The sequence below is a fragment of the Apus apus genome, chromosome 12 (genome assembly GCF_020740795.1).
Source record: "Apus apus isolate bApuApu2 chromosome 12, bApuApu2.pri.cur, whole genome shotgun sequence".
NCBI lineage: Eukaryota > Metazoa > Chordata > Aves > Apodiformes > Apodidae > Apus > Apus apus.
In genome coordinates, this window is record NC_067293.1 from 8,082,811 (window position 1) to 8,099,234 (window position 16,424).

General features: G+C 39.9%; 1 protein-coding gene across 6 annotated transcripts in view; it reads right to left on the minus strand.

The window, feature by feature from the left end:
* Nucleotides 1-680: 680 nt before the first annotated feature.
* The window catches only part of TBC1D8B (TBC1 domain family member 8B), a 35,094-nt gene continuing 19,350 nt past the window's right edge, over nt 681-16,424 (minus strand). For 3 of the 6 annotated variants that reach the window (XM_051630118.1, XM_051630123.1, XM_051630121.1), the window contains 12 exons: nt 15,258-15,472; nt 14,701-14,818; nt 13,732-14,017; nt 11,959-12,088; nt 9,308-9,406; nt 8,085-8,153; nt 7,629-7,869; nt 6,679-6,744; nt 6,339-6,422; nt 5,439-5,495; nt 5,014-5,111; nt 681-4,660 (listed from right to left, as the gene is read on the minus strand). In XM_051630118.1, coding sequence (XP_051486078.1) covers nt 4,250-4,660; nt 5,014-5,111; nt 5,439-5,495; nt 6,339-6,422; nt 6,679-6,744; nt 7,629-7,869; nt 8,085-8,153; nt 9,308-9,406; nt 11,959-12,088; nt 13,732-14,017; nt 14,701-14,818; nt 15,258-15,472 — 1,874 coding nt within the window. In that variant the 3' untranslated portion in view covers nt 681-4,249. Of the gene's footprint in view, nt 4,661-5,013; nt 5,112-5,438; nt 5,496-6,338; nt 6,423-6,678; nt 6,745-7,628; nt 7,870-8,084; nt 8,154-9,307; nt 9,407-11,958; nt 12,089-13,731; nt 14,018-14,700; nt 14,819-15,257; nt 15,473-16,424 lie in introns of those variants that run through there. The other 3 variants (XM_051630120.1, XM_051630122.1, XM_051630124.1) reach the window with 3 other exon arrangements.

The window sequence follows — 16,424 nt, forward strand, 5'->3', positions numbered from 1 at the left end:
AATCCCACAGTCCCTTCTTGGGGCTTGGTTGGTCCCTGCTCAGCCTGCCTCCAGGCTGGGAGAAGGCTGAGTCAGGGCTGTGGGATTTTTGCTTTATGTTATCCCTCACTCTCAAAAAAAAAAAAAAAAAAAAAAAAAAAAAGTGAAGCTCTTTATTCAGGTTGATTTGTATTTGTTTACCTCGGTGTTAGCTATGACCTGTGTTTTTTGGACCCGTTTGGAATTGAGGGTTGCTGGTAGGTTTGGTTCACATCCTCTCAGGTGCTTAAGTGATTTTGTTGGTGACAGCAGAGAATGGGAGCATGACCGACGTCACCTGTGTTGGGGTTGGGCTCCAGTGTTGGTGTCGACTTAACAGTCACTAATACTCTAAGGTTTTATGGTACACAAGCACCTATATACTATATCTCTATATATATAGATATACAGATATATGTATTTTTAATATACATGTATATGTATGTATGTGTATGTCTATCTATAAATATAGATACAGGCCACACAATTCCAGACCTCGGAAAACACAGGCAGCTTTAATAAGGTCTTGCACTTTTAGCATATTTGTACATATAAGCTAAAGCCTGGTGGGTATAATCAGGCTGGTTTGACAAACACAGTGAAAAGTTACTGTATATGCTGTATATATTCCATGTTAAAAAAAAACCCCAAAAAACTTAGAATTGAGTATAAATCTTGGTTTATTTTATATGATGTTAAATATAGATACATTTATAAATGTTACTATTCTTTAAAGTATTTTGTAATGGAAAAAGGAAGTGTCTTATGAAGATGAACAGTAAAGATTTTATTCTTGTCTTGAATCTATATGTCCCTGCACTGTTCCACTGAATGGGAGTCTGTGCATTTTGACAAGCTTTAAACAGATTGTACATAGTATTTTAAAACAAACAAACAAAAAAAGAAATAAAAAGAACACTTGTAAGACCTCTTACACAACATAAACTGGTTTTATTCCCTGGGTGATACGTGTCCACTGGGAATCAAAATCTGCTCCTTGCTCTCCAGGAGGCACAAGAGCAGCAGCTGTCAGGTATAGATGTGTATGAGCAGCTGAAGGGATGGGGCCCAAGAAGGCGACTGGCATTTCCATGACCGATCCCAGAAGCAGTGGGGCAATGCATGAATCAGAAAGGAGAAGGCATTAGGGCAGGGTAGACGTGTCTGCACACTGTGTATGTTTTATTTGGGATGTTACTCTTCCTGGGCTAACTTGCTCAGGCTGCAGGCAAAGCTAAACTGGTCCCAGGCTTCAAAATCTGGGTCTCCTCTTCATTTTTTTCCTCTGCTTCTGAGGCACTTGGTATCCTACCATGGTTTTTTGGCTTGGGCCTCCCTTTGGAAAGCACTGATGAAACATGGCTTTAGCATGATTGATGCCCATGAAGGAAAGTCTGAAATAGTCCATCAAGAGAAATAATAGTGCCTCAAACACAGATTATTTGTTTTTTTCCTTAAGTGAAACAAATTTTTATTCAACACCCCATTTGTCTTACAGTAGTTCTGTATACAATACATTGTAGAAAAAGCCAACCTGCCAACACAAACATGTGTTGCCTTCTTGGTAAAGTGACAAAGCTGTAGCAAAAAAGATAAACCAGCCTAATTTTCTGGAAACAAACTGGAATATTTCTTTGTGTTTTAGTCTGGATAACAACTGTAATTGCAATCAAGAGCCTTGTATGGTACAACTGTATGAGAAACTTCTGGTAAAATCAACACACAGCTGTTTCTTAGTCACTCTGGTAGCAAACTCTTCTCAAAAGATGTTATTATCTAACCAGGAGTGATGAACAAGTAGCTTGTTTTAGGAATGAGAGTGCTTTTTCTGAATCACATGGCAGGGCCCATTTCCATGTCCTGGGAAATGCTTCCAGTTCAATTACAAGCAGTTCTCCCTCATCATGGAACAGGTCTGTATTTTTATTACCATTAGCTGAGCACTTCCCTCGCCTGGTGTGTTCAAGCCCTGAACTGGGCACACAAAGATGTCCAGCATCCAGATCCTCATGGTGGTCAGAGCTGCCATTGTTCACCTGGAGCACAGGGACTGGTGACAGGCTCCAGGAGCAGCACACAAGACTGAGGGGCCATGGCAGCTCTGCTGGCCACCCCCCAGGGCTAGTGAATATAAAGGCATTGAGACTTCAGGACTGTGCAGTAACGGCCCCTGAGAATGTCTCAGGGTAAGTAACCACGGCGTAGGTGCCAACTCACACTGGTGACACTGCAGCAGGTAGTGCAATTTTTAAAATTAATTAACAGCATCTCTAGTTGTACCAAGCTATATCCTACCTACAACTGTCTATTCTTTACTGAATAATGCACATTCATTTTATTTCCTACAGCTGAACCAAAATGGGAGAGACTGGTACCTTCATGAAACTTTTTACAGGAAAACAACAAAAAAAAGCAACAACCACCACACAGAAATGTGAAATGACACCTCAGTACTCACTCACTTAACCACATTGCTTCCTGTTCGTGAATGAACTGTTCAAAGTTCAAAAACACTGCTAAACACTTCTAAGTTACAATCTGAATGGAAAGTCCCCCTTTGGGAAGTAGCTGAGTAATTCTGGGTCAGATGCTCTGTGGCCACCAGGCCCCTTCCCTGCACTTCTGCTTCATTCCCAGCTACTCGTGGAGCTGCCCTCCTGCAGCAGGAGTGTGCTCACTTAATGCAATGTGAGGTGAGCCTGGGGTCATCTTTGCATCACCAAGGCCTTCAGATGCCCAGAAAGCTGTATGGCATGGGGATCTCTGGCCCAGTGGATACTTTGCCACAAGCAAAGCCCACATGTCCCTCAAAAAAACAGTTTTTCCTACTGTCTAGCCTAAACTTCCCCTGGTGTAGCTTTAGACTAGTTGTCCTTCTCATTTAAACTCTATTTATATATATCTGTTATTCTCTTTTTTATACATAGCTATGATAGCTGACAAGAGCTACCAACTATCTGGGACTGGCTCTGCAGCCTCTTGGGTTAATACTAATAGAAAATGTTTTTTGTTTTTTTTTTTAAAAGGTGCTCAGTTTTTGTATAACCAACCCAGGTATTGTCACAAAGCTATACATATTTGCAGGTTTCTTCTGTATTTGGATCTTAACATCTTGGCTCTCAACCAAAAAAAACCAAACTACACTGAGTTATATGCTGTGCTACCTTGCTTAGCAAATAGCTCATAGCTTTGACTTCTTGAAATTAACAGTATCTGTTATAAACCTAGAAAAGCTTCTTGGTTGGGCACCTGCATCTATTTTTATGAGGCTCCATTAATTTCAGCAGAGCTATTTGCAGAAGAATTCTTCACTGTGTGATTCTTATCTGAGTATGTCCTGGACTAGAACAACATCATCTGCTTCATATTTCTAAAACAACATTAGGAAAACAATGAGTAAATGCATTTTAAAAGTAACACAGTGTTGCCCTACTTTGCCTCAGAAACATATCCATATGAATGGATAAATTAGTTTTTATATGCTATGCATAAAAATACAAACCATCATTATAGTGTATCAAGTCTAACTATTCTGTGACGGCTTCTCAAAAAAAGCTTTCTCATTTCTCACATATATGATATAGTTTCTGGAGTAACTGTTCATTCAATAAAACTTTATAAACATTATATATAAAACATTAATACCTGAGAGTATGGGGGAGAATAAAAGAAATAATTCCGGTAACAACAAAGCAGAGGAAATGAGAGCAGAGCAACTTTCTTCTCATGCTCTTGTACCTACCAGAGACTCTATTCTTTGTCTGCTTTGATCCCATGTGACGTAAATTTGGAAATAACTAATTAAACTAACCTGGAAGACAACCTCTAAGCTGTCAATACTCCTTTTAAGTGAAAATGGTTGGAAGTCATTCTTTTTTTCACAGTAATGGAAATGAGCCTGGAGAGCACACACTTGAACAGCTGGCATTCAGACTGGTTTGAAATAGGTCACAGCCAGTATTTCCAAGCAATGTTGCATATTTCAGTAACATGGTAAAGACAGTTTATTACTCAGTTCTTTTTTTTTTTTTTAATGTGAAACTTATGACCAATGCAAGAAAAGTGATTGTGCTTCTAACTATTCTTATTTACATTACATACAAGTAATCTGATCTTAAAAGCTAACTCTTCAAACTCCATTCCCTATGCAAACACTAGACTCGATTTCCATAGTAAAAACCTTCATTTGTAAGCATTTATGTGGTTAATTCAGAGTCAGAGGTAAAGAAAATTACATTCTAGTTCTTGCTTTAAGTTGCAAATTTTTAGCACTCTCTATTTTAACTTTTATGTCATGAGGTTTCTCAAAAAACCTCACCAAGGCTGGCTCATTCAATAAGGATGCCAATATCTGTTCAAAGGCAAAAGACCACTCATGGCTGCCTCTCAAACTCTGTGTTCCACTGCCTTCTGTCTGCTCGGCGCTGCTTTTCTCCTGCCCTGGTCTGGGGATTTCAGCAGGCACCTCCATCGTGGCAACTGGACCTTTGACTGCTGATGTGGGAACCTGCAGTCTTCTCCCAACTTCTTCCATCTTCAGCAGGAGGCTGGTAACCACCGCGATAGCCCGGTACAACAGCTCCTCCTCAGGATCCCCGTGGAACAGATTGTAGAGAGTTTTGGAGAACTGGATGAACTGAGACTGCAGAGAGATATAGAGGAGACTGCTCAGAGAACAGCAACACAGCCGTCCTGTTTCACCACACACTGTCATCTCAAGCCAGCACCTGCTGCTGCTGGGCACCTGGTACCACAACTGCCCTAATGACAATATGGGTGTGGCCCAGCCCTGATAAACCCAAGTGTGTCTGAAAGTCCCTCTCTTACACTTACAGCAGCTTAAAAAAAAACCAACAAACAAACCACAACAGTCTGATGATTAATGTGAAGGTCTGAAATTTAAGGGAACTTAAAAATCTTTTAGAAAACCACCACTAGGACTTAAAGGATAAACAGCAGTCAAAACCAGACTTAAATAAGACTCAGACAGCTTACCTGATTCATTCTTGGCAAATCCTTAATGTTTTCCTCTTTTTTAAGAAGTTCATCTTGCCATTGCTTCAGATATGCCTGAATATCAACCCTCCCCTTCCCTACTTGACAAAAAGGACAAAAGAAAAAAAAGAAAGAAAAAAAAAGAGAAAGGAACAAACAAGAACTAAGAGCTTCCCATGAGGGATGATGAGCAAAAGAACTGGCACCCTCAATGTCATTTCTTCTCCACAGAGTGGTGGGGCCAAGGACCCAGGATCAGGTTTTACGTTACCCTCCCGACCCCAGGACTACACTTACAAAAGTGAATATAATGTTAGCACTACACTGGAGCTGATGTTACTCAGCATGCTTTGTCGCCACACACTTTTCCAGCCCTAATTCCCAAAAGACACACAATTACCAAGCATGTCTCTAGGATTCTTTACCTTTTTCTGGGCTGCTCTTCGAAGAATCACTTTCAAGGCTATCCCCAATATCGGAAACTAGAGTTTAGGAGGAGAAAAAGGAGAAGGTTTTTTTTATTCAAGAAAAGAGGACAAATGGTTCATTTCCTTCATTTCCTTCCTCCTTATGGAGCAAGACCTCCACTGACCCCTACATTCTTAACACAGATTAGGCCAAGAAGAAACCTCATGGTAGGATTTCTGTATTTTCTATAAAAACAGAGGTCACCATGAGACTGGAGATCACAAATGACACTGCAAACACTTTCTCCAAGCAAATAATCTTCACCATGTTCATGGCCCATGTCTTGGTGAGAACGATGAAGTTTTTGCTATGAAGTGGTGAGAACTGTACCCATATAATATACGTTACTTTTAGATAGTTTTTAAACACTTAAAAAGGATCTGGCTTCCAAATAAGTAAAGCCAAGCAGCTTTCCAAATGGAGTATTTTATCAAGGCCATAGACTTAAACCCCATAACATTTTTTTCACTTAACTTGGTTTAAAACCAAAGGAAAGAATTTTTAAACACTTGCTGATGTGCCTCAATTATGGATAAATTGTTTCTTTAGGTAGGAAATATCCTCCCTTTATGTCTTGAATGCAAAAGTGAAATGGCCATTACTTCAACACTCCCCTATTTCTATGTAAACATTTTAATTTGGATTCTATCATGAGACTAGGTAACCATAAATCCTGCAGTACTTTATCAAAATGTAAAACCACCCACAGAAGATCTTAACAGAGGATTCTTATGACCAGTGATATCGTTTACTGGATTCACTAGTTTTCAGATGAGAGCTCCCCTTTTTTCACCAAGAGGTAATGAATAGATTCCTTCTAATATTCTGCAGGCAAAGCCTCACACTCTGGCACTTACCACTGAGTTGGCTGAAGTGGATCAGTTCTTCTTTTGAAAGATCACCACCTTTGGAAGGACTTAGAGATTCTACTTCAGTAAAAGCTGCAATAAATAAATGAATAAAGTGGTTTTGGGGGCTCCCAAGCATTACCAAAGCAGTGATAGAAAGCAAAAGCTTTATAGGGACAAATGGTGCCTATGAACAGAAATGTTACAGCAGATTAAGTCCTTCCCAAAGGAAGGACTTCCCTTCACTCAGGAAGAAATATACATCTGTATCACAGCTATTGGACTGGGCTTGTAGCCAAGACTGGTGACAATAGGAAGCAAAGCTAAAAGGCCACTGCCTCTCACTTACCTGGAGGGATATGCAACTTAAAAAGAAGCTTGAGTTTGTCAGTGAAACTTCCATTATACATGGTATCTGTTAGAGAAAAGAGGCAAACCAGCCTGTTCAACTGGACCAAACCTGAAAACACCCCCTTAACCTAAACAAATACAACCCTGGGAGGTTGGAAGTGGACACGTGTCACGTGTCCTACCTTAAATGGAGTGTAAGTAGAGATGAAGCTTAAGGAAGGCAGTATCATCTGCAGCAGTCTGGGATTTGCCTACACTGAGGAAAGCCACTAAAACTGACTTTGACTTACTAAAAGTCAAAACCACCAAAGAAATATAAAACTGTCTTAACATTTTCCCTCAAGTTTTGTTTCCTGAACAATACCACTTTGAAAACAAGATGAAAGGAACAAAGTAGTAAGTGAAGGAAACTTTCAGTTCCCCAGAGATATAAGGCATTGGTCATCTGGCACGATCTGTGTATGAGGTGACCCAGTATGAGGCAGCATTTATCATCAACCAAACACATCAGGCAATGAGATCATACCATTTCCTCATTTTCTGATATTTTGATGGTAAAGCCACATTTCCATTTAATCTTAAATAGGAGATTATTCTCCAGGGGATTCATTTCTCAGAAAAATAACTAATTTATAAAGCCTCATCCTAGCTGTTTCATGGTGAAATACAGACAAGGAGATGAAAACACAATTCCATAACTTAAAGCCTTTATAATTCACCTAAATACCCTAGATCCCACTCACAAGCTTATATTTTGAGCATCTGGCTTGCCATTTCAACAGGCTTTGCATTTAATGTCATGTGATAAAAATCAGACTATTCAACCCCAAGCTAAGAGGGTAGTCTCCTCAGGCTCTTTCTATGGTGCCTGGAAGGTGATACACTCCAGCACTACTCCCAAGATATATCCCCTTATCAATGTGCCCCACAGATGTGTTGTTCTCCTACCAAGAACACAGGCAAATTGTTTGAAGTTGATAAGGCAGTCGGAGCTCTCATCCATCAGTCTGAATGTCCACAATGCAAGGGAGTCTCTGTTTGCACAGTGTGACCAGGGGCTCAGGAGATGCCAGAGAACCCTGAATTGCTGGCAGTCGATCCGGTACTGCTCAAGATATGGCAGACTGGCATCATGATGTTGCAAGACAGGACTATGTACATTCCAGTAACAGGAAAGAAAGTGCTCCTTCTGCAAACGAAAGAGAAAATGTTAGGTTTTCTGAAACAACAAGTCTCTCTGGGTGAAAGATGTGTGGGGAGTTAGCTCTGTAATTTGATGTAAAGCAGACATGTAATGCATTTGGTGAATCGAGCTTTTGCCTCCATTTGTTAGACTATTTCACACCCTCAACACAGCCAACCATCAAGATGGACATTTGGTAAGTGAGGAAAACGACATATTACCTTGAATAATTCATAAAGCTCATCAAGATCACTAAGACTGAATTTTACATCCTGGGACACAACACGTAGCTGAAATAAAATTAAGAGAAAATTATTTAATGAGCCTTTTCTGTTTGGAATAAGCCTGTAAAATAAAGATATGAGAAACTTAACCGTACATTAAAAGACACTGTTTGAATATTCCATGTTTGGGCATGTTACAATTAGGAGTAACAACAGAACTTCTTTTCAAAAGCAATCAGAAGATTATAGACTGAAAGAAAGAACTTCCCCCAAAAAAAGGAGCTTAGAGCTAGGTACATTACTTGCCTAGATGGAGCCTACACTATGAAACCCAGAGATAACATAAAATTATTTATAGTGACACAACATATAGCTTCCTTTATAATAGGAAAAGCATGTTCAGCTCTCAACAGTCATGCTGAATGCTCATTTTTTAAATTAAAAAAATAATAAAAAATTGTTCACAGCTTTTTAAAACAAAGTTAGCTACAAGACCAGGTTCCATCTTCACAATATGTATGTTTTGTAAAACAAAACACCACAGTTACCATCCTAGTACAACCAACAGAATTAGTATCAGTTGCTACAAGACACTTTTACTACAGAAAGAAGCACTGCTTGTTAGACAGACTAGTATTATCACCAGTTACTGGAAATGAGCCACTGAAGAAAACAGGCAACTAAAGGAGCACCTTGCAACCTCCATCTTCATTCAGGAGTCTGAACTTGGAGGAGGATATTGGCAGCTGAACAGCTACCACACCCTACACACACCACAGACAAAAGCAACCCTTGCTGGATGCAGTACAATAACCTCTTCAGTGACACTCAGGATTGCTTCCCAGAGTGAAAATGCAAGTGATTTATTGTCTTCCTGTAGCACTGTGGACGTTTTACAATGCTCTATGCCTCTAAGAGAAATGCATTAACAAATTAGCAACAGCAGACAGGAATATAGGTCAGCCTATTTCAATCAATGCAAAGTGTCAGAGATATGCCAGCCTTTAGAAGTTGTTTGAAATGGTGTTACTGGTAATGAACCAGAAGGTCATGCTGTGAAAATGTGACAGGCCAAACCTCCATTAACAGACACCCTGCAGACAAGAGGGATTTCAGTGTATAAAATTATATGTCTGGAAAACGTAGCTCTTCTCAGAATTTTCAGAAAAAGGGAACAAATTTCAACAGTGGGAAAGGTTCAGCTTTTCCAAGTCACTCACCACATTCTGCTTGGTTGTAGTTTCTAATGTCTGGATCACATAAAGCCTGTTCCTGCAGCGCATGCTCTCAACATCCTCGTATCTAATATCACCATATCTCTAAGAAGAAAAGCATCATTCCATGAAATCAACTATTGCTGGACATGTCTATGCACATATTTTTGTCTTTCTTGCATCTAAGTACAATACAATACAGGACACAAAAGATGATCCCAGAAACTCTCAGCAAAAAATAATTTATTAGAGCATGAACATTCTCCCTAAACAGCATAACTTTTAAAAGCGCGTTTCAAAGAATGATGGGAGAAGGAAGAAAGTGGAGTAGTTCACTGTGTGGGAAGGCAAAGGAAGGGACTGTATCACATGTCTGCTCTGTATCCAACTCTGCTATCACACGGTGACTACTACTGCAGGGAAGCAAAGTCCAAGGTGTGTTGTCAGGGCTTGACGTTCAGTCTAATGAACTTTAGAAATCAGCCAAAATAATTTCTGAACTGTTCTTACCTACCTCTGGAATTTCTGAAGGACAGGGAAGGTGCCTGAGCATTGGAGTAGAATAAGTACATTTACCTTTAAAAAAAAGAGGGATAGCAGGCAAAAACTAGAAACTAATTCCCAGAGAAATCACGGAACTATGTATTAAACAGTTTCAATAGAAAAAGAGAAGTTAAACTAAAACAGGCCAACTTTCTTTACCAAGATCATGGCAAATCAATTTAATTTCTTCCTATGAGTCTAGTGTGCAGCACTGGAACAGCAGTAGGATACATCTTCTGTAAGGTTTTTGACACTCTTCAGCAACACATGACACCAGGAAGACATGGCCTGACCACCATCACCACATGCCATGTGCACAACTGGTCCTAATAACAATCTTCAAGAAAAAAGGAGTGATAAATGACCAAACTAGGCAGGACTTTCACAAGTTTTTCTGCAGTGTGTTTCATGCCCATTTTCAGCAATGCACTTTAAACAGGATAGGAAAAAATTCTAACAGAGTCATAAAGAGTCTGAACACATAAGCTCTGAGGAAAAGTTAGAGGAACTGATGGCATTGAATCTAGAAAAAGGAAAGATCACAGTTGAAAGGGTAAGTGATGAACAGCAGCCTAATAGCAACAAAGAACTGCAAAGAAAACTGCAACTGACTATCCTGAATAGCACTTTATGAGCATCCAAGAGCAACGACACTGGATATTGGGATATTTTCTGCAAGGGCAGAGAAGTTCCACAATAAGCAAAAGTTTTTGCAGACTCTCTTTTGTTTTAACAACATTAGACATTTTTCAAGGACCATCTGGGGGTGTGCCAGACACGGAGCTGAACTGGATGACCTGTGGACTTCTCTTCCAGAACTGTATTTCTGTGTTCCTGTGAAGACCACTACTCCTTACTAGGAACAAGGAGGAAGCAGAGAGAAATTGCATCTCTGAATCATAACTCGTTCACTGGTTTGGCTTCTGGGCACTAACATTGTGCAATGGCCTCAGTAAGAATATAAACAAGATGTACAATCTAATGCTGAATTAGTGTGATGTGATAAAATGTTCACGTTCTTTCCTTCACTGGATAAACATGACTTCTTACCTGATTAGACTGCCAAAGATACAGCCTTGCATTTCTCCCTGAGTCATGAAGCTGAACATCATTTTAAAATTCAGCTCCATATCTTTTCACTTAATCTCATTTATCTCATGAACACCCACGCAAAGCAACAGTACCACAAAGAACATCTCTGTTCACTTCTTCATTATTTGTAACTAGACCTATCTGCAGAATGACAGTTCTTCATTGCAGCAATCTTCCCATTTTGAAATTTGTTCTACTTTATTTTTACAGTGATATGAAAATAAAACTCTCCACCACAACAGAATTGTGTTGAAATTAACTGTCTGGTCAAAATGGGAAGCAGGAAATCGACTCTCACTTTGTATCAGCAGTTCTCAAACCAGGGGTTGTGACATTTACCAGCACTGAATAAACTCAGTTTCAACTGAAGATAAAAATTTGCATCCCAAAAAGGACTATGAGATAGAAATGGGGATAAGGGCCTAGGAACAGGGCTGTAAACTTGTGGGAGATTCAGGTTCAAGGATCTGCAAAGAGAAGCAAGACCTATTTCCTCCCCTGTGCACAGTTGTAAAGCTAGATGCTGCAGAAATCAAACCTGCAAATTAAAAGAAAGTGCTACAAGATCATAACTGGTCTTCCACACTCAACACATCTCTAAACAGCCATTGAATCCACAAGATGAACTACTCCAGGACACAGCTTCCTGCACAGGTTGTTATGTCATGTGTTATCACTATCTGCAACATGCAGTCATTAGTCTCAAATTACTGAATGCAAGGGTTGTTTCTTCTGTCCTTTGTCATTTTATTGACATACTAATAAAGTGAACGAGAGATAGTAATATATGACCTGTGATGAACCTAAGAAACTCCACTAAGGACAGCCAGCAAGCACATTCCAGACAGTTAAAAAAGCAAAGCAATACAAAAAGAAACCTATTCCATAACCTGTAACGTTGTGAGTGAGACTTAAGAAAACACAGAGCCCAATTTCTACCAATCTAGACAGATTTTCTACTCTGGTTTGTAGAATGCAGCTGCACTATTTTTATGTGAAAACATACCCACAAGAACACATACTTCATTTGACTCCCGGATCAAATCAGTGATGTCCACATTTGGATGGTCACTCTTGGTATGGCTGAGGTTGGAGCCCTGCTGCACAGCTGGAGGCAAAGGGCTGTCTTTGTTAGTGACACTGTCAAAAAATCTGCACAAAGCAAAGACACGAGAAATCAGCATGAACCAGTTTATCACAACACAACGACATCATCTACTGAAGAAGTGAACAGAGAATGGTAAATAGCAAAGAACATCAGCATGAGCAGCACAAGTATGGTGTAGTATTAACAAAGGTACATAAACATAGGAAGTGGCCACCCAGAGAAGATAGCAGAGCTTCTGTCCTTGGGAGTTTTTAAGACCCAGCTAGACAATAACACAGCTGATGAGACCTAGTCCTAGCAACAACCCTCTTCTGAGTGGGAAGTTGGACTAGAGACTTGCCAAGGTATCTTCCACTCAGCATTCCTCTGGTTCTCTAATCCATCTAGCAAGGCTGCACTATGTAACTGGGAGAGAGGAAAGGGGCTTGTCCTGAGCTGTGAACAGCAGTCTTGATTCCCTCAGAGGCATAAGCTAAGCCATGCCTGATCTGCACCTATTCATCACACCTACAAAACCAGCCCAAAGAAATCCATTATGGAGCCTGACAAATTCCTTCACCAATATCTACAGACTGATAGCTTCCCTTTTCTGGAGAAGAGACAAACTACCATAATAATTTTTTAAATATACCAGGCTGGATTAACTGTGCAACAGAAATGTTACAGCCAGATAAAATGCTGAAAGCAAGAATTCAAAAGCAGTGTTCAATAATCATCAAAATCTTGGTTGTTAAGTGGAAACAGCAGCTTGTTTAGTTGAAGTAAAAATTAAAATTTCACCACACTTCTAGATTTCTAATATATTTAAACTGGATGAATGTGCTCTGTTGTGTTTTTTTTAAAGTGCTAAATAATTAAACTAGCATAGCTAGTCTTTACAATAAATACTAGGCTTCATGGTCTCTTATAATAAAAATTACATTTTCCTAATTAATCCTGTAGGTCTTACCCTATTCAAACATGTAACATTAAAAGTCTATCACTGAAAGGCAATTCTAATTACCAGTTCTTAACAGTCATAACTTGGTGATTCCTATAGCACAGGCCATTTCACTATTTTAATACTCCATGATACACAACCACAGCAGCAACAGAATTTATGTAGATAGTGAAAAAAGCTGTGCAAGCTTTGCTTGCAATACATCAGTTTAAAATGCACTTTATGTTGCACATGTCAGTTTATTCCTCAAATGCTAAAATAGACCAAATATCTGATCCTGATTGTCCCCATTGAATTTTTTGTGTCTTATTTCTATTTTAAGCCATTAGCAGCAGAGGAGCCAGTGGCCTGAACTACAAGAACTGCAGAATATGTTGCCAGTAAGTTGATGTCTGAACTGTTTGGAGCAGTCTTGGTGTGCTCTAGACTACCTCATTATTAAGGAAAGCCACCTTCTATAACTGATACAAATTCCAGGCAAAAAAACCCCGACAACATTGCTTTTACTTTAAAATACACAAAATGGCAATGGTTTTAGAAGAACTTTAATGGAGGATGGCATTTTCAGAGGATCCAGGCACATTTTCCAACCACCTTTCAGAATCTGTGGCTGAGATGAACACTTAATTCCTTTAAAGCCTTTGGAATTCTTGGCCAGATGTCTTCTCAGCTGCCCCAGAGTGACTTATCTATTTGCAATCATAGCAGCTGCTATGCAACCCTTAAGAATAACAGTTACACTGATACCTGTTGAGAACAGTGACTGCTTCTGCATCATCCTTACAAGTCAGCAGCTTCTCCATGTTGTATTCCAGCACTGCAAGACCCAGCTGCAAGACTGCCTTTATTCCATCATAGAAGAAACAGTCCACCACATTGACTGCACTTTCAATAGGCAGCACACTGATAAAAAGGGTAAGGAACCAGGAGAGAGAGACCGAGGAGAAAAAAGTCATGTCCGTCATGTGGTCTGTCAACTGAGGCAGGTGAACCCTGATGAGCTCCTCAAACACTGCCTGATCTACCAAGGCACCTGCAGGGAAAGGATAACAAAACCACCACCCAAATCTTAATACAGAGAAGCATACTGTCCTCACAGCACTGGACAGAGATGAAGCCCCTAAGGCAGCATCGTTGTCAGAGAAAACACAGGCCCATCTGCATGGAACCATTGGCTTCCTTCCCTGTGCTGGGAACTATGCACTCCAAAGCCTTGCTGCATGCTCTAAAGCCTATCAGCACTTCTTTGGGCACATGGCATCTTCCAGAGATGCTCCTGACAGCAAATACACTCTCTCTACAAATAGAGAGCAACTTCACATCCTATTTTCTTCTAGCACATGCACCTGCAAGTACCAAGTATGAGATCAAAGACTAAGTCTGGACCTGGAGTAACTATTTTTCCTTTATGTAAGCTGAAGAAGTTTCAAATAAATAGTATGATTTGCATTTATTATTTGAAAATAACAGCATAATAGTCTGACTACTTCCTGAGTACTTCTAGAGTAATTACAATATCTGAAAATCATACCCACTCCTGCTTAAGGAGGAGTCTTGAGACACTCTCTGTAACTTTTGTTTCCTACTTCACAATACTGAACCCAATGCAACAGTTTCTCTCCAGTGCTCAGCCATCAGCTCATTCCTTACATTTGTTCTTAATGAGTGATCATTCACATTCAATTTGAGATGGATAAAAAGACAGATGGATGTTACCAATGATTCGACGATTGAAATAATCGGGTAGCATCCTTTCACACACAGCAACCAAGAGCCAGAATGCCTCCTCCTCTTTGGCATACAGCAGAAGTACTGATGTCAAAATATTCATTGCCTGTAACATTTAAACAGGAAAGGAAGGATTTATGAGGAAAAATGGCGAAAGCACAACTGTAGCCATTTGGTAAATTTTGTATTTCTGAAAGCACTTTACACCACATTTTTAGGGTGCTAGGATAACCTACAGCTGCATCCAGACTTTTATCTCTATATCCTTAAATACAAAGCACAGTATTTAAACTACATAAAAATATTCAAGTGCTAGAAGTCTAGGAAGAATGCAAAGGTATGGATGAAGTGGACGTGACAGCTTCTACCAACAAATTAAAGCACAATGTAAAAACTTACGTCATACAGTGGCATAAAATAAGCAAAGTGACCCACTGAGCAAGAAACCAGAACATGTTTCTGTGATTGATTTTGAGCTGCCACTAAACTGCCATCATGAGCTAGTATTTAGACAAACAACACTAAGAATCTCAAAACTGCTGTACCTGACAATATCCAATCTGGGGATTCCTGTATGCATAAGCTGTAAGAACTCTCCTGAGTGCAGAAATTCCTGTGTCACTTTGAAAAGCAGGATGCTCAGGTAAGGAGCGACGCAAATCTCGTTCGATTTCATCAGTAGCTAAAGTGCATGTTCCTAAGGACTTTTCCACCAACTCAGTGTAATAACCAGGGTTGGATGCCATATCATTCACAGCACCTGTCAATACATGGTATTGCACAGAATCAGAGGACAACAGTAAAGTATCAACATCATTTGTCTGCAATCTGCATAAAAAATTTTGGTGACTACTGACATAACTCATGAATCTCCAGAGGTTCCTGCAGTAATGTATCAGAGTAATTCTACTGAAATTAATGGAATTATTCAGAAAGTGAAACAGAAAGGTGAAGTTAAATAAGGCTTTGAGGAAATCTAAGTAATTTTGCGGTAAAGTTGGCTTTGATCTACTTCCTTTCACCTACAGTTTTGTCTGAGTTTTCTGACAAACAAAATACCTTTCCATTTGTGGACCTGGGAACAGATTAGAGAAACCAGGCACAGGTCTGATATCTACCCCAGTTAATTCCGTAACTCTTATGTCAACACTTTCCAAGACAGAGGTATCAGTCTGGTAACAGAAGCAGAGATGCCTGTGTAAATGCTCCAAGAACAGTAGCAAAGATAAATCCATGTTCTCAAAAGGAACTACCACACAGTAAGCCAAATAAGATGCATTTGTTAGGATAAACAGATCCTCTGGAACAGCAGAAAGCTCTGCCCAGGGGAACACAGTGAGTACAGCTAGCAGATAAAGCCCTGGGTGGCTCCTCAAAATCTACAGCTCATTTTCTGAACCCGACACAGGTTTTCCATACAGCCCTGATCAGGTCAGTGGCTGCTGCTTTTCTAAGCTTTTCAGTGAACAGGAATTGCAAGTGCACAGAGGTGTTGTAAAGCAGTGTCTTAATTCCCTGGGCCTCCACTTCCTCCAGCTCAGTGCTTTGACCGAGGTGTGTCTTGACGGGTGTCAAGAAAGGCACAAAAGCACATTCAGAGCCTTGGCAAGAGATCTCATCTGTGTAAAATTTCCACAATTCCTGTACATCTCCCTCTTTAAAGCAAGTAACAGCATATAGCAAAGAGCTGTCGATAACAGGGACAACTTCTC